At 54.7% G+C, this 17,761-nt stretch overlaps 2 protein-coding genes across 4 annotated transcripts in view; both read left to right on the forward strand.

Annotated features, from left to right (window-relative positions):
* Positions 1-1,201: 1,201 nt before the first annotated feature.
* On the forward strand, positions 1,202-11,911 carry SUMO3 (small ubiquitin like modifier 3). Its single transcript, XM_082392561.1, has 4 exons — positions 1,202-1,374; positions 5,985-6,113; positions 9,540-9,611; positions 10,578-11,911. Exons 1-4 carry the CDS (start codon positions 1,354-1,356, stop codon positions 10,710-10,712), a joined length of 357 nt encoding a protein of 118 aa, XP_082248687.1. The 5' UTR covers positions 1,202-1,353; the 3' UTR covers positions 10,713-11,911.
* A 3,017-nt stretch (positions 11,912-14,928) lies between these two features.
* Positions 14,929-17,761, forward strand: part of UBE2G2 (ubiquitin conjugating enzyme E2 G2) — a 29,378-nt gene continuing 26,545 nt past the window's right edge. For 2 of the 3 annotated variants that reach the window (XM_082392479.1, XM_082392478.1), the window contains exon 1: positions 14,929-15,054. In XM_082392479.1, coding sequence (XP_082248605.1) covers positions 15,012-15,054 — 43 coding nt within the window. In that variant the 5' untranslated portion in view covers positions 14,929-15,011. The remainder of the gene's footprint in view (positions 15,055-17,761) is intronic. The other variant, XM_082392480.1, reaches the window with a different exon arrangement.

A 17,761-nucleotide genomic window follows, 5' to 3' on the forward strand; every position in this document is an offset into this window, starting at 1 on the left:
ACTCCCCTCTCCAGGAAGCACAGCTCGAGCTGGCCACTGTGCCTGGGGAGTCCCCTGGTAGAGGCACCACAGTCCAGGGTGAAAGGGACCAAACCCTTGGACCCGGCTGAGCTGGAGGTCGGCTCTGACCAGAACTTTCAATAGACAGACTTCGTCAGCCTGTGACATGGCAGCTCCATTCTGGGGGGCCCCCTTTCCCTGTCCTAAATGGTGCCTCTAGCCCAGGAAGTGAATTCTGAAGAGTCAAAACTGGTTTGTGAAATTAAGGACCGTGAAAACTTGGCTCTATGGCCTTTCAGTGTTAACAGGAAATGAGCTGAACCCAGTGGGCTAGGTCACTGTCTCCCAGATGCTCAGCTTCCACTGGCTGTGCTCCGAAGGCCCCAAAGGGGGCTGGACAAGGGGAGACAAAGGAGCCGCAGAGAGTCACCCTGGCTAAGCGCAGAGTGAGAAGTGGACGGAGTGAGAGAGACTTTCCACCGCCCTGACCCCCTCCTAGAAATGCCCCGTTTAGGCCTCTGTCCACTGGGAGCTCTGGGTGGAAGCAGCTGGACTTGTGTGGCCTCGCCAAATGAACACGTGCCGTGTGTGTCCTTAGTGGACGGAGCTGCCCGGTGGGTCAGCCCGGTAGGCCTTCTTCCTTCACCCCCACTTCCTCAGGACCTGACACTCGGCTCCTCTGTGAAGGTGAACCGAGCCTTTCCTAGCCCTGGGGTCGCCTCCCTGGGGTCGTCCCCCGGGCAGCTCTCTCTCACGCACGTACGCCAGGGCCACTGGAGGTGGTTCACCTGGCTGGCTTTATTGCCCTTGTTTCCCTGTGAGACGCACTCATCACAGAAGCCAGTGGATACACCCGGTCTCAGCTGGTGGAGCTGCGGCAGGTGAGGGGCCAGTTCGGGGGACGGACGGGCCATTCTCAGGCGCCAAGATAATGTGCCAGGCCTGCCCCCGACCCCGCACCTGTAGGGCTGATGGCCTGGCTCTCCGTGCACGCTTGGGGTCCCAGCGCGCCCCACCCCACACAGCTGCCCCCTTCCCCCACGACCCTAGCTGCCCTGTGCTCCCCCGGCTCCCAGCGCGCCCCGCGAAGTACGGACACCGGACGCGCGGGCCCCGCCGGCTGACGCATTTGAAACCGCCAGGAACCTCGACCGGCCGGGCACGCGCCCGACGCCCGGGAGCGCGCCTCGTGCACGAGCGCCCCACCGCGTGACCCGCGCCGGCCAACCTGCGCGCGGGGATTTGGGGGCAAAGCGCGGCCCCGCGAGCAGCTGCGGCGGGAGAGCGGTGGGCCGAGAGCGTGAGTCGCCCGCTCGGCGCTGCCTGCTGCCCCGCCGCCCGCCGCGCGCAGCCATGTCCGAGGAGAAGCCCAAGGTAAGGCCCGGCGGGCGCGGGCCGGGCCCCGGACTCGGCCCCCCCGCCCGCGTCGCCCCCGTGCCCCGGGCCCCGCCGCCCTCCGCCGCTGGCCTCCGGGCCCCAGGCCCGGCGGCGTCGCCAGGCCTCCCCGCCTTCCTCCCCCCTCCCCTCTCCAACCCCCGCCTCCTCTCCCCGCACCGCCCGGCTCCCCTCCCCCGCACGTCCCGCTCTCCGCCCAGGCCCCGCCCCGCCCCGCCCCGCCCCGCCCCGCCCCCGAGCTCCGCCCCTGCCCGGGCCCCGCCCCCCGGCTCCCTCCGCCCAGACTCCTCCTCCGCGGTCCGAGCTCCACCCCTCCGGTGGGCCGAGTCCGGGAGAGCGGGCGATTCTAACCCGGGCCCTCCTGGCTGCGACCCTCTCCCTCCGCTGACATCGCGCCCCCGTCCCCAGTCCCTCTCTGGGACCGCCTCTCCCCAGGACCTCTTCCCTCGCCGGGACCCTCCCCCACTACGCCCCTTACGCGGGGACCAACGGTCCGGGCCGGCGTGGGCCCTACTGTCCCGCGTGCGCGGGGCCCCCTCCTTAGTCCTCACTGCGGAGCGCCGAGAGGGCGCAGGCTGGGCAGGGGCTCTGAGAGGCCGGATCTGTCTGGACGCACTGCCGCCCCCAGGGTGTGCGCCCACCTCCCGTCGCTGTCACCCGGTGTGCGCTCCGCACTCTGGTGCCCTGGCCGGCAGTCCTCGCGAAGGCCCGCGGTTGTGCTAACTAGTCTTAAAAACAGGTTTCTGGAGCTCTTCGTCTGCACTCTTGGGGTCTTTTTGAAGTGGACCATCTGCTGCGCATTGAGTGCTTTGCGTGCAGGCCCCCGCTGACCCCGCTGATGCTGGAGGTTGAGCTGAGGTTGGGGCCCCCGGTCACGGAGCCCCTCCCTGGTCGGGATCACACGGTGGGGCTCCGGAAGCTGCCCTCTCCTGTGAGAAAGTCACCCTCCAGGAGCCTCCTCCCTCCAGGTGCAGTTGGAACTGCCTTTGCTTTTCACGCTTGGGGAGGCCAAATGTAAATGCCCTTTCTTTATGATTTGTAGGTGGCCTCCTCTTACTGTAGTTTATAGGCAACGAAATACACACAGTACCATCCCTTCAGTGTGTTTAAACTTAACTCTCCCACGTGGTCAACGTCCAAGGCCCGATTCAGTAGAATAAACTTGTTTTAACTACTTCCAAGGCAACTGGATGGTTGTGCCTCATGCCCCACCAGTGCCCACTGTACCTGCCGGGCACTGCTCCCTACCTGGAGCCACTCTCTCCTCTGGGCCTGGAGAGGAGAGGGTAGGAGGTGCACTCCCAGGCCACCTTGGCAGAAAGAAAACCTTGTGGATTAGTTGGGAAAGACAGTTTGCCTCCCCTGGAGAGCCCAGGCGGGGGAGTGACGGTGTGAACTGTGGTTCTGGTTTTTAGGCTCCCCTCCCCTCCCTTCCCCTCCCCTCCTCTCTTCTAAGTTCCTTTGTTTATTAGGGATTCACCGGGGGTCTGGGACAGGCCATTTGTTCTTGGTGTCTTTCTCTGCCTGGTCCACCCTCTTTCTGTTTGTTTTGTGTTCTGGCCCCTGCGTCTCTTTGTTTTGAACACACCCATATTTTTTCATTAAAAAAGCAAATGCATCCTCTATCCACATGCAAAAGAATGAAGTTGGACCTTTCTTAACGCCATATGCAAAAATTAAGTCAAGATGGTTCGAGGACTTAAATGTAAGACCTAAAACAATAAAACTTTTAGGAGAAAACATAGAACAAAAGCTCCATGACATTGGACTTGGTGATGATTTCTTGGATATGACACCAAGGGCACAGGTAACATGAAAAAAATAAACTAGACTCATGAAAATTAAAAAATTTTGTACATCAAAAGACACTGTGAACAGAGTAAAAAGCCAACCCACAGAAGGGGAGAAGATATTTTCAAATCACTATCAACCAAAAAAAGGACCACAGAAGGCTGCAGATAAGAAAAGAATTTATTTGGGGTGTTAAGAATTGCAATTTGGGAGACACAGATTTGGGTAAAACCGAAAGAGCTTTCGAGGAAGAGAAAGAATCAGGGGCTTTATAATAAAGGCGAAAGCCACGAGGCTGAGCTCTGATGCAAGAAAGGAAATATTTGTCCTTAAGGGATGGCTGTCACGAGTTGTTTTAGGGTCTGGGTCCCACAGGTATCTTGAGTTTCTGGCAGGTGTCCTGGATGCCTTCATCAGGACAGGACGTGGTCACAGGGTCAGATTCCGTCCGGGCTGAGATGAGCGTAAAGTCCGTCCTCAGTGGCCTCCTGGCTCCGTTAGAGAGGCTCTCTGAGCAACACTGACTCCATTTTGATTTTCCTTCCACATCGTATATCTGATAAAGGATCAGTATCCAGAATATATAGAGAACTCCTAAAGCTCAACAACAAGAAATAAGCAACCTGATTCAGAAATGAGCAAAAAAACTTGAATAGACATTTCTCCGAAGAAGACATACAAATGGCCAAGAAGCCCATGCAAAGATGCTCAACATCACTGATTATCAGGGAAATGCAAATCAAAACTACAGTGAGATATCACCTCACCCGTTAGGATTGCTGCTTTCAAAAAACAAAAGAGAAAACAACAAGTGCTGGCGAGGAGAAGTTGGAATTGGTGGTGGGAATGTAGAATGGTGCAGCTGCTGTGGAAGAGAGTATGGGAATTCCTCAGAAAGTTAAAAGTAGAATTACCATATGATCCAGCAGCTCTACTTCTGGGTATAGACCCAAAATGATTGAAAGCAGGGCCTCAAAGAGATATTTGTGCACCGATGTTCATAGCAGTATTACTCACAATAGCTAAAATTGTGGAAGAACCCAAGTGTCAGTTGGTCCATGGATGAATGGATAAGCAAAACTTGGTCTATGCATACAACAGCATATTATTCGGGCCTGAAAAGGAAGGAAATCATTTTAGGATTTCCTAAACACATGCTACAACAGGGATGAACCTTGAAGACATTATTATGCTGAGTGACATAAGCCAGTCACAAAAGGACAAATACTGTGTGATTCCACTTACAGGAGGTCCCTGGGGGAGTCAGACTCATAGGGGCAGAAGAACGGTGGGGGCCAGGGGCTGGAGGGGGAGGAGTTAGTGTTCGGTGGGGACAGAGTTTCGGTTTTACAAGATGAAAAGAGTTGAGAGGTGGATGGTGGCAATGGTTGTATTTTATACTACTGAACTGTACGCTTGAAAATGGTTAAGGTGGTAAATTTTATGTGCATTTTAACACGATGAATAAATGGAAAAGAAATCTTACCTGTAAATGCAAGGTGGTACCCTGGATTGGATCCTGGAACAGAAAAAGGGTATTAGTGGAAAACCTGGAGAAATACAAAAGAGCTTGCAGTTCCGTTGCCAGCGGTGTGCCAGTGTTGGTTTCTTGGGTGTGATGGGCACTGCCATACGTGAGATGTTAACACGGGCGGGGCTGGTGTAGGAGTGCACTGTGCCTCGGTATTGCAACTTTTCTGGAAATGTAAGATTATTCCAAAATAAAACCTTTATTTGAAAAAAAGGAAAAGCAGCTGCATCCTCAGTCTCTGGGGAGTGATCCTGGGGCCCCAGCTCCATCAGAGGAGGCCCCTTGCTGGAGCCTCGCCTCCTGGGGCCGCTTCTCGGGCCAGCCCGAGCTCCCCTACTGGGGTCTCCAGGGGCCAGAGTGCTGAGTGGCCTCCTTTCCTCTCCCCCTCCGTGAGGCAGGGAGGCGGCAGGGAAGCGGCGGGGAGGGGGTCCCGGGGGAGGAAGGGGAAGCAGCAGGGAAGGAGCAGAGAGCCCGCGGCGGCCGGACCTGCCGGAGCCTCAGGAGGAGGAGGACGAGAGCACGTGGCTGGACAGCGTACAAACCCGCTTTGGTCTCCATCCAAGCTCGTCTGCAGGTTGACTCAGGGGTCAGCTTCATCATTTTGTTAAAAAATAAACAACTCCTGTCTTCCCCAGCGGTACTCTCAGGCTGAGCCTCTGCTCTGAGCACGAGCTTCTTGCATCAACTTCCAGTAGTTTCCAGGGGCCAGAGACCCCCGCTACGGGATCATGTCAGGATAGAATATGGCGGTGACCCCGTCCAGGTGGGACTGGTGGCACGGAACGGACTTGAGGGTGGCCCTCCCTGGGTGGCGAGCAGGGAAGCTGCGGGCCATCTGGACCCCAAGCCACTTGCAACCCGCTTTCCCGGCCGGAAACGTCTGTCGTTTGGTCTCATTCACCCGCGTGCGTAAGTATAAATCACCTGTGCATATGTGCGGTTCCTAGTCTCATGAGAGCGATCTTAGAACAAAGATGGATTTTCTCTCCATTGTTTTCTGGATCTATTGAGCAGATTTTCCCCCTTGAATTGACAGTCTGTGGAAACACTAGATTGGCAGGGCATTTCCTGACTCAGCAAGTAGAAGTTAAAAATAAGTTCTGTGTAGAAATCAAACACTCACACGAGTGACTGAATTGCTGGGGAGTTTTAAGAAGTAGCTTGGTTTTAAGACTTAAAGAAAGACCAGCAGCCACGCAAACACTTGCCTTTAAAGTGGTGTTTGTGGGGCGACGGGCTGGAGGCCGAGATTCATGTCTCTTTGCAGGAGGGAGTGAAGACGGAGAATGACCACATCAACCTGAAGGTGGCCGGGCAGGACGGCTCTGTCGTCCAGTTCAAGATCAAGAGGCACACGCCGCTCAGCAAGCTGATGAAGGCCTACTGCGAGCGCCAGGTGTGGGGAGGGGTCCCGGAGTGTGTGCGCGTGCCTGTGTGTCTGTGTGTGTGCACACCTCCCCCGGAGGCGCTCCCCTCCAGGCTGGCCGGTCACTCGCTCTTCAGCCACATGGTTGTCCCCGGTCAGGGGTGGATGTCTGGCGATGTCTTTGTGGCGCTGTTGGAATCAGAGTGGTGGCTTCGCCTGGGATTCCATCCCTCCACCTTTGCGTCTGTGGCGCCACTGCCCTTGGCACAGTTCGGTTTCCAGACGATGCTTGGTTCTTGCCCTTTGTTTACTACATTTCAAAATAAGGAGCCGATGCTCGTATGCCCTCCCACAGTGACCAGAGAGACTGACCGCCCGGAGTGTGTGGCGCGTGTGTTACGTGTGAGCGTGACTGTGCCCTTGGGCCCCTCGGTCCCCTGTGCTCTCTGATGCTCCTGCCGGTCTCTCCCCCCGAGCCCGTCCTTTCAGGTGAGGCAGCTTTTCTCAGGATACTTCGGAAATACTGGACCTTTGTTAGTTTCCGTTCTTGGCTTTGATAAATCCTTGCCTTGGGCTTTCTGTTGTTATTATTAAAAACACCCTACAAAATCTCCATTCCTAACTCTTTTTCTCCCCACTTTTTAGACCTTGTTCCTCAGAGGAGATCACCTTCAACTCCAACTTTTTTTTTCACTTTTCTTTGGTAAATATGCTTGTGCTTCTATTGCTTCACGTTTTTTGATTTTGGAGATTTTTTCGCCTGTGAAAGGTGGGACTTCAGGTCTGGCCCGCCAGCCGTACATCCACCACCCGCGCTTGCACACAGCTCCTTCCCTGGACTCCAGACCATCGCTCTGGAATCTCCTGCTTCTGTCCTGACTGGGGCAGCGCCAGCCCTGAGCCACACAGCAGCCTGTGAAGATTTCTGGCTCTTGTCTGAGTCCTGTTTCTCCTGGTCTGGTGGTGGTTGTGTGTGTCATTTTCTGGGGGCCCATTGTTAATTTATGCCCTGAATTTCCTGCCGTGCTGCACCGTCCCCCATGTTCCTGGGTCTTTTGCTTTCCCTGCGTCCCTCCCAGGGCCCCTCCCCCCCTGCCCCACCTGAACTGCTGCTCAGCCATCATCCCAGAGCCGCCTCCTGTGTATGTTCTGGATTAATCTTCCCCTGTTTTGATGGAGCATATCTTCCAGTATCTTGCTCAGAAAGGGTATGAAAAATACTGCAAAATACTGCACGTCGGAAAATGATTTGCTTTATAAACCTTCACGCTTGAATGTTTGAGTGCACATAGGTTGCAGTTTTCTTTTCTTGGAGCTATTGCATCATTTTCGCCTAGTTTCCAACGCTGGTGTGGAAAGTTCAATGGCATTCTGATTCTTTCTCCTCTGTTTGCGGCTTGGTTTATCTCTGATAGCTTTTGGGACCTTGTTTTCGTGATTTGAGGCAGTTTTACCATTTACTCTTCTGGGCACATTCTGGGCCTTTTCGGTCTAGAAACTCATTTTAGTTCAGGAACTAGACCTTCTGTTAGTTCTTTGGTAATTTGTATCCCTCTCCACTGGAATTCCCATCCGGCTTGCAGTTACCTGCTCCAGGTGTGTTCAGTTGGATCATTTCCTCCCATCGTGCATTGCGTTTTGTTGCTATTGGTCTCTGTTCTGGGAGGTTTTCTCAACTCCCGTGTTCCCACTTTTTATGGACGGTCTTGTTTCTGTCATGATTTCTGATTTTTAAAAGTTCTTGTTCTTTCCCGTTTTCTGAGGCTCCTGTTTCCCCGGGGGAACTTTCTGTTGTTTTCTGTCTCCCTAAGAGCTTCAGGTGTGTGTATGCATCTGTGTGCGCGTGTATACGAGTGCGTATGTGTGTGTGCGCGCGCGTGTGTACGAGTGTGTGTGTACGCGCATGTGTACGCGTGGTTATGTGTGTACGCGTGTGTGTGCGTGCGCCTGTGTCTGTGCGCATCTTTGCTTGTGTACGCATGCGTGTGCGCGCGCTTGTGTCTGTGCGCATCTTTGCTTGTGTACGCATGCGTGTGCGCGCGGCTGTGTCTCTGCACATCTTTGAGTGCGTGTGTACGCTTGCGTGTGCACGCAGCTGTGTCTCTCTGCGCATCTTTGAGTGCGTGTGTGTGCGCGCGCGTGTGTACACGTGCGTGTGAGTGCGCGTGTGTGCGTGGCTGTGTCTCTGTGCGCATCTTTGAGTGTGCGTGTGCGCGCGTGTCGCGGCGTCCTCTGATCCTTCCTCCCGCTGTGCCCTCCTCATCCCTTTTTTTCTTCTTTGCTTTGACCCCTCACACATTGGTCTTTCTTTAACTGCTCTCTCTCCCTGGGTGACGGCTCGTATTTAAGCATGAAGCACTAAAAAGCTGGTGGAAAGCTGCACACCTGGTGTGTGGATGGGGCCCGCGTGTTGTCGCGGGGTGGCCTGCCCGGGTGGGTGTTCTGTGGGGGTCCCAGTGTTGCAATCTGTGAGTCTTTAAGTCTCCCCGGAGTGGCCCCCAGGCTCCCGCCTGGGAGCGCGGCGGCCGGGAGGAGCAGCCCGGCGGGGCGCCGGGTGTACTGGCCGTCACTCGCCTGCCTCCGCTGGCCACCTGTCACTGCCCCGTTTGTGCTTGTGTCCCCAGCCCAGGGCTCTGAGTCCACCTCTCCAGAACGGGGACCTTCTGCCTGTGGGAGGGACAGTGCCCGACCTTGGGGCTGGGGGCCCTGCTTTGGGAGTCGGATATGGACTTTCCAGCAGTCATCCCAAATCAGCTGCATCGCTGCCTCTTACACCTGTGTGCCCGGCCCCTGCCCCTCTCGGGGCTCTTGTTGTCCGCCCTCCTGCCCCCCAGTGCACCGCATCCTGACCTTGGGGTCTAGGGTCCACAGCCCTGTAGCTTCCAGCCCGGAGGTGACGCCCTGTGTCTGCTGGCCTGGCCCCTCTCCTGTTTTCTTTGTCCTTGTTTATGCCTTTTTTTGTTTCTGTATGTCACAGCAGTAGGTTTCAGGAGGGAGCAGAGATGGGTGTTTTAGTCCTGTCTGTCCTGAGGAACTAGCTGTGCCCCCGACCACGTCCAGCTGTTCCCTCGGGAGGCAGAAGGGCCGCTTCCCAGCTTCAGGCAGGCTGCTCGTCACATGCCTCAGGGTCGCCCGACCTATTTCTGAGAATTGTTTAAAGGGGAGGAAGTGATGGTGCCAACGGTGTCGAAATTCTGCTCAGTGGCTGGAGGGAAGCGAGAGGGATGGATGAGGGCGGAGCCCCAGGAGCTAGAAGGTGCTAGAACGGCAATGTCTGAAAGGTTGTTCTGGGGACATCACATGAGCTAGATTGCAGCCCCACTGGTGAGGCTTCATAGTCAACTGCGTCGTAAATCTGTATATTCAGAAATCTGGTGTTTCCACATAAATGTGTGATTCTTTTTGAATTAATGTGTTAGCTGAAAATGTTTCATGATGATTGCTTTTTCTTTTCAGGGCTTGTCAATGAGACAGATTCGATTCAGGTTTGATGGACAACCAATTAATGAAACAGACACCCCAGCACAGGTAGGAAAGCCAACCCTGTCTATGCTTGAGGGCTTCTTCCGATCTGCATTTCATAACTGCCATTTGGAATACTTGCATTTGAGAGTCACCGATTGCTTCTCACATAGAAAGAATACCTTACATTTTCTTTCTTGCTTTTTTTCTTGGCCGCACCAAGTGGCTTGCGGGATTCTAGTTCCCCAAACCTGGGCCCTCGGCAGTGGAATTGCAGAGTCCTAACCACTGGACCACCGGGGAATACCCACCTTACCTTCTCTTTATTTATTAAAAAAAAATTTTTTTTTGGCTGTGCTCTACGGTATGTGGGGTCTCAGTTCCCCGACCAGGGATTGAACCTGTGCCCCCTGCAGTGGAAGCGTGGAGTCCTAACCACTGGACCTCCAGGGAAGTCCCTACATTTTCTTAATGGCTTTAATTATTAGATCATTTGATTTTGTAATTTTGAGGTTCAGTTTTCGAATGAGGAAAACGTCCTTTGTCAGCCTCTTGTGTGTTGGGAGAAGGAGTAGGAGGGCTGGGTGCTCGGCAGAGGTGCTCCAGAGACAGGGACAAGGCCTGGGCCTGGTCATCCCCGCCGCCGTCTCCAGGCTCTGGGCGAGCCGGGCACATGCGGTCACCACCCACTTGCAGCCTGGGCACTGGGTCTGCAACGTTAGCCAGTTTGTACTTTTCAGTAAAACTTTATAGACACCTGTTTATTTGTAACAGGACTTAGTGTTTCTATCAGGTCAAGCCCCTAATGTTGACCGTTTCTTTGTTAGGGGAAGCTTGGGGAATAAGCGGGCTTGTTGGAAATTTACAGCTCAGCCTCTGTCCCTGGGTGCCCACCGAGGGCAGCTCGGGGCTCAGGCACCTCAGGGTGGTGTCCCTGGCGTGGGCGGGGGCAGCTCTGAGACCCTGGCGCCCAGCGGGGTGGGAGCCCTTCCTGTGACGTGAGGATACTCACCGCCCCCTCTGTGCCTGCAGCTGGAGATGGAGGACGAGGACACCATCGACGTGTTCCAGCAGCAGACGGGGGGGTCCGGGGCGGCCAGCTGCCTCTGCGGTGCAGCCTCTAGAGCCACCGTCCCCTCGTGTCACTGCGCTCGTGTTCGCTATTGAACAGTGAAGGTGTGACCATGCCCACCCCAGGGAGGCTCAGACACCGAGGACATTCCCCAGAAGGACTTTGCTCTCTGACGTACTTGAGTGCGGCCGCGGGGATGTCCACGGCTTCCCCCAGCCCATCACCCCGGTACCTCTGTTTGGGAAAAATGCATGGCGAGGGGTTTTGGTTTTGTTTTTACTTTCATTTTTGTTTTTTCTCCCTCCTATGACATTTCCCCCAAACTTGTGGCCCGAGTGCCCACTTTCCGTCTAGGTGGGGCTCTTACCCCAGCTATTGGCCCCTACCCATTCCAGTCGTGTAGAGAACTCACGTCACTGCTCTGGGGGTGTTTCTTTGGGGTGAGTTTTGGGGACACAGTCGGGATGGGAGACAAACTTTCACTTACTGTTTCTCGCTGGCACAGGTTTTTTTTAATGCTAAATATTACAAGTGTAAGCTTTGTCAGAATATAGTAAAGTTGAAGGGAAAATACTGGAATGTTTCTTAAAAGGTAAGAAGTTCTTCAGTAACGTGGCCCCGTATGGGGCCTGGGGCCTAGGACCCATCACCACCCATGGCCAGTCATGCTGTTCAGGTGCAGTGAAAATTGGCTTTTCCCCTTTCCTTAACAGGGAAGAAGTAATTCCCACATGTCTCACCTGGTAATAGTGCCGGGGCCTCAGATTTCTTCCAGTATTTGCTTCTGATGAATAACGATGGTCTGTATATAAAAAAGGAAGATTGAGTATTGCTGTTTTGCAGTTAACGTTTTTGTGTAAAAGAGCTGCTTCAAAGTATGGTTATGGCGGCTCCAGGTTATGTGGTTATGATGTGAAAGACGGCTCCAGGTTCTCCCCATGGGCTGTGCTCTGCTCCCCAAGTTGGTATGGAGTTTACGTGTTACATGTGATTTCAGTTCTGTGAAGCATTTGGGGTCTGTCCCGGTTAAACTCCGATAGTTGTCCTGTTGCCCTTGTGTGTGGACCCACTGCCGCCGGATGGCCCGGCACTGCTTGTTCGGGTCACCTGGGCAGCACGACCACCGTCATCTCTTGTTTGGCTGGCATCTCGCTGAAGATGTCTGCTTTTCCTTTGTATTTTGCTCTTCGGGCACGGGTGGGATGTCTGCTGGCTCTGTTGTGTTTATTCCCGTTTGTACATTATTTGTTGTCCTTTACTACTGTCAACAGTAAATATAGTTTGGTATTCTGTCTCTCGGCTTGTATTCAATACTGCGTTTGGAGCTTGGGCACTGTGTCACATTCAGTATTTGCAGCGACCCTCCAGCGAGGCCACTCAGACTTTGATCTAAAGGCCGGTTCACCGCTGCCCCCCTCCTGCACCCGCGCAGACTTCCCAGGCGGGTGGCGTCTCCTGCCGAGGCCACCCCCTCACCCTCAGAACTCTCCTCCTTCCTCTCCTGGGCGTCCTGGGTGGAGGGTCGCCGTTACTCTGGGCTTCTCGATATTTTTGGTGTTTGAGTATAAGACTTTTCCTTGCTGCAGCTGACAACCTACTCACCCATCTGTTTGACACGGAAGTGAGTCGGCACTAATTTGAGAACTTCCCTGCGTGATACGCTGTGACAGCACCAGGGTGCATCGGGTGAGGTGAGCGCGAGTTGAAAGCTCAAGGGCAGCCGGGCAATGGAGCACTTGATTCGCTTACAGCAGCAGCAGGAGGCGGGTAAAGGCACGGCACAGGGATTGGGTCGTTTGCCAGATGCCGCGGCGGGGGGTGAAGCCCAGCAGGGCAGCCCCTGCACTTGAGCCGAGAGGGACACGTCAGGGTGCCTTAGGTGAGGAGCAGCGCTGTTCCCTTGGGAGCCTTAGAACAGTGCTGCCTGACCGAAGAGCAGGCAATGTCCTGGAGGTTGTCTTTTATCTTAGAAAGGTATGCAGATTGTGCATTCGGAATAATCTGTTGATACCAGTGTTTTTAAAATATTGTTACCTAAACCCAACTCCCAGAATCTTTGGGTTAAATTGATGCTTCAGTAGGAGACAGGCCCTATTGATGCTGTTATTGGTGCCCTTGGTCCCAGCTGGCACTTTCTCAGTTTCGGTACCACAAGTCCCACGTCCCAGGACCCCTCAGTTCCAGGCACACGGGCGGTGCCAGCCTGGCTGTGCTGCAGGGCACAGGTGCGGAAGCATGTGTTAACACTGGCTCTGCCACGAGACACAGCTTCATGGAAAGGAACTGCAAAAAGCAGATCCTTTTTGTACCTCAGAACTTCAGTTCCCAAAGAAACTAGTTTATTCTGAACTTGCTGGCCTGTCCAGTGGGCCAAAGCCTCTAAGTATTGATACCACACACCTGCTACTGAGAACCCTGGGGATACCAGGACCGACTGACCGAGCAAAGAGTTGCCAGATTGAGTGAATAAAATACAGGGTGCCCAGTTACACTTGAATCTCAGAGAAGACGTGCGGAGGGGGCCCGCTTCCCTGAAGGCGAGGCCGTCCCACCAGCCACAGTGAGGTGAGAGCCTTCTGTTACGTTGAGCACCTCATATTTTGGGTTTTTGTCACTTGAATCTAATCCTGGTACAAGCTGTGAATACACACACTGCTCTACAACAGGAAAATGATGTCACAAAGACAGCAGTGACACAGACGTGGACGCAGTTAAGAAAATACCCTGCATCTGACAGGCGCTGTTGTCTGAGCGTCATAACGTTGATGACAATGCTTTTCATCACCCACACTTCCTTTAGGTGGCCAAGTGGAGTTTTCCTTTCGTCTCCATGGGAACCACACCCTCTGACCCCTGACCGGCTGGGGGGGGTGGGGTGTGGTCTGATCGCAGAGAGGGCAACTACTTGAACAGGAGAAGGAAACCTCATGAGTATTTGTGCAAATCCATTACTCTTTGGAACTGTCTAAAAGTACTGTGTTGTTTCTATAAATCACCATGGTCATTTGAAAAGACAGTGTCAGACTGAATTTTTGTGACACGTCTACCGCAAAATATGCACCATTGTGAGGTTTGTGCGAATTGTTTGATTTTATTGAACTCGACAGATACCTCCTGCCACGTCCAGGTACTGAGGCTGCATCCAGGAACACATGAGACAAGAGCACCCTGCCCTCATGGGACGTGTTTCTGGTTACAGGAGACAGATAAGTTGTGTACTATGCTAGAAAATTATACAGGACATTACGTAGAAATTCTGTAGAGGAGTACGTTGGATATGTGTTGTGAAGATAAAAACTTTTCTTTTTTAAAAGGTGCATATATCCTTGCCACAAAGCACTAAAGGTGCTGACTTTCTCTGAAGTAAGAATGGGGTTCTAAGAGGCATAAACAGATCAACAGATCAGTGGGCCAGTCAGTAGAACCACCATGAATGTTACGGAAAAAAAAAGACTCGCCCGTCTAGTTATCCGATGCACATTACTCAGTGGAGAAGCCAGAGCAGCAGCGGGGGCGGGGGGTGGGGGGGGATGTATGGCCTGAGGAAGATGACAGCCCCTTGCTAGCCTCCTGAAGCAGTGGCCTGGGGGACTGCCAAGGGGGCCGTGGGGAAGTCTGGACCCGCTGCCTCTGGGAGCTGCTGGTCAGCAGGCTGGCGGTTGGGAGGGGAGCCCATCCACACCTGGGGTGGGGGAGGTCTGGCCGCTGCTCTGCTCCCTCCTCGAGCTCCCAAAGCTCCTCTCTTGGCCGAGTGGAATCCAGAACCACACCGACACGGCATAAAACCGCCACAATCGCCAATCTCACTTTTTCAAACCTAAAGCGTTGTGAGGGTAGCCACCGGGGCACCAAATGTGTTGCGCGTGGATTCTCGCTCTTACTGCAGCTGGGCCTGAAAGTCGCCTCCTCTGAACTGCACGGGTGACAGCGAGGGAGCCCCGACACGGTCCACGGTGTACCTTCAGCAAATAGTCTGAACGACATCTGCTCATCCGGCCCGCGAGTGGCCAGCCCTGCCCACCGCCCCCCTCGTCCGCCCTCCCCGCCGTCTCCATCCTCTGTCCACGATCCTCCATCCCCGTCCCCGCCGTCGGGGCCGCCCTGAGGCCAAGAGGCCGGAACAGGCGGTTCACACACACTCTGCAGGCACTCGCTGCTCCGGGATCTTCTGCAGAGTTCCCTACCGGAATCCGGATCCCCGGAAGCGGCGTTGACCCCACAAAGCGGCTTAGGGCCCCGCCCCGCCCACAGCGCACGCGCCCCGCCCCGCGCAGGCGCCTTGCGTCCCGGAAGGGCTCCTGTGCCCCCGCGGCGACCCGGAAGCGGCCCGGGCTTCGGGCGGGAGGGAGGAGCGCTGAGGAGGCGAGGCCGACGGCGCAGCTGTTGCCCGGAAGATGGCGGGGACGGCGCTCAAGAGGCTGATGGCCGAATACAAACGTGAGTTCGGGGCCGCGCGCCGCCCCTCGGCCCCCCGCCGGGCCCCGCGCCCCCTCCCGCCCGCTGCTGGCGGCCGCCCCGACGTTCGGGTGCGGGGCGTGGACTGGGTCCGCCGCCGAGCCCGGCCCGTCTGTGCGCCGTCGGGGCGGGTTTCGTGCGGTCGCCGGGGGCCGCCCGCGACCCCCGGCGGGGAGAAGCCGGCGCGGCGCTGGTCTGGGGACCCTGGGCTCCGGCTGTGCCAGTAACCGGAGGGCTCCCCGACCCAGCCTCGCGGACGCCGGCGGGCCGGGCGGAGAGACAGCTCACCGGCCTAGTGAGAAGTTGCGGGAAGCGTCCTGGGAGGGGAAGCGCGTACTGATGAGGCGGAGGCGAAAGGTCAGATTTGGGTTTTCTCTTTAACGAGGGAACAGGGTTTTTGGACAGTGCCACCTGCCATTCTTCCCGGGTAGCGTTGCAAAAGCCTCCTTCGTGCTTTCTTAGCCCGCAGAATTTTCTGATGTTTGGGGAAAGCAAAGGGAGAAGCGAGAAGCGTGTTCTCCCTTTTACAGCGGAGGCTCCCTTGGAGGAGGCGCTGTGAGAAGCCGGGGATGGATGCCCTTGTGTTTGCTGGGCGCAAGGTGGGCGGGAGCCTGCTGGGGGTTCACACCTGCCTCTGCTTGTTAGCTGTGGACCTTGACCTCGGACGTCGCCCTCTGCCTCTGCCTCTCCGCGTCTGTGGAGATGGTGCTTAGCCAGGTACCTGACAGCTGGCTCTCCGCAGCGTGAGCTGTTCTTTTTGTCATTACACTGAGGACACTTTCCGAAGAAACTGGCACCTAAACTAAAGTAACGAATGTCGTAAAGCTAACTGGTAAATACGCACGCAGCTGAGTTTCCTAAACCATCTTGGCGGCACTGCGCAGCGGGTGTCAGTGTTTGGCTAGAGCAAACCACAGAGTTGCAAATGCAGGCTCGTTAAAATAAATGGTTAGATAACGCTCACCATCTAGTGTTCTCTAAAGTAAGAATGTATATTTAGGGGAGACTTTGGGGGGCAGAGTGGGGGAAGAGATGGTTCCCCCTGAACAGAGGGTGGGAGATGGGGGCCGTTGCCTCTGTCTCCTCATGGGAAACCTGGCTGGGGGTCAGATGTTTGGGGACACGTGCCATTTCCTGCCATCCTGGTCTGTGTCGCTGCATCTGTTTTAGTTTATTTGGCCCTGTTTCTAGACTGCCAGCAGGTACTATTTTCTCGTTTCTGTAGAGAAGGACTCTGTTAAACCCCTGCATGGGGAATTTAGGTGACTGCTTCAGCCCGGTCTTTGCATTGTTGAACTTGTATTTCCTAATATTTTCCCCTTTTCTGTGCTTACAAAAGTCCCATCCAGTATCTCAACCATGTTGTCAATTTGTAGTAATAAAACGTAAATAGCAGTTGACTTCCAAAGCTGTGTCACAGAAGCGTATCGTGTGTGTTTTTATGTGTAAATATACGACATTTTGGAGTGTGTCGCAGACAGAGCTCTACAGGTGTCTCCCCAAGACTCCCGTACCCCGGTTACTCAGTCAGACACCGACCTGGGCACCGTGTGAAGGGACTTTGGAGATGTTGTTTACAGATAACTAACGAGCTGACATTAAGATGGGGAGAGTGTCCTGGGTTATGGAGGTGGAGCCCCATTGTCACGTGAGGCCCCCAGACGGGAGAGGAGACAGGAGAGGGGAGGCAGGAGACCCAGCGCAGGAGGAGCACCCCCTGCCGTGGCTGGGCCAGGAGCTGAGGAACACGGTGGCTTCTAGAATCTGAGAATGACCCCGGCTGACAGCGGTGAGGGCCCTGGAGCCTCGGTCCTGCAGCTGCAGGGAGCAGGATTCTGCCAACCCTCTGAATGAACTTGGGGCGGCAGCCTTGTGAGGCTCTCGGCAGAGAACCAAGTGGCCTGTGCGGTGCCCAGGCTCTGACACACGGAAGCCGCGAGATCATCAGTGGGTGTTGTTTTCAGCCACTGAGTTTGTGGTCATCGTCACATCAGCCGTAGAAAATGACTCCATTGTGTTGCTGGGGACGGGGGTTGTTGATGCGGTATCTTAGGAACATGATAAAATCCCACTTAGTGATTCTTGTCTTTTGTGTCTTAGCATCTGGTTTGCCCTCCTACCACATTCTAAGGTGGCACATCCAGTAGAAAGGTAGGCTTTACAGAAGCAACTTCTGTGCGGAATGGGTTTAGGTAGATTTGGATGGGGTTCAGGCCCCCTGTCTTGTATTTGGAATAGTCACAGAGCTGCAGAAACTCAGAGGTGGTAGGACCTTGGATATGATTCCATTCAGGCCCCTAATTTTACAAATTTTATAGGAAATTGAATAACAGACAAAATGATTTGCCCAGGTTCTTACAACCAGAAAAAAGGAAAGACAGGAAAAGAAACAAGGTGTCTTAAACCGATATCTTTTCTCCATGTTTTATCTGTTTTATCTTCATGCATTCATCTAGCCTTTTCTGGGAGTATCAGAGATGGACTTAGGTATTAGTTGCCAGGGCTGCCGTAACAGAGTAGCACAACACAACAGAAATGTATCCTCTCGCAGCTCTGGAGGCCGGAAGTCCCAAATCAAGGTGTTGGCAGGGCCAGGCTCCCTGCAGAGGCTCTAGGAAGGATCCTTCCTTGCCTCTGCCAGCTTCTGGGCATTGCTGGCAGCCCACGGTGCTCCTTGGCTAGTGGTAGC

Source organism: Balaenoptera borealis (assembly GCF_965194805.1).
Source record: "Balaenoptera borealis genome assembly, chromosome: 5".
Taxonomy (NCBI): Eukaryota; Metazoa; Chordata; class Mammalia; order Artiodactyla; family Balaenopteridae; genus Balaenoptera; species Balaenoptera borealis.

Excerpts from the sequence above, each read along its gene's own strand:
- SUMO3 (XM_082392561.1), top strand. The coding sequence starts at position 1,354 with ATGTCCGAGGAGAAGCCCAAG. Across the intron at positions 6,114-9,539 it reads AGGCCTACTGCGAGCGCCAG|GGCTTGTCAATGAGACAGAT; the intron begins GTGTGGGGAGGG and ends TTTTCTTTTCAG. Across the intron at positions 9,612-10,577 it reads AAACAGACACCCCAGCACAG|CTGGAGATGGAGGACGAGGA; the intron begins GTAGGAAAGCCA and ends CTGTGCCTGCAG.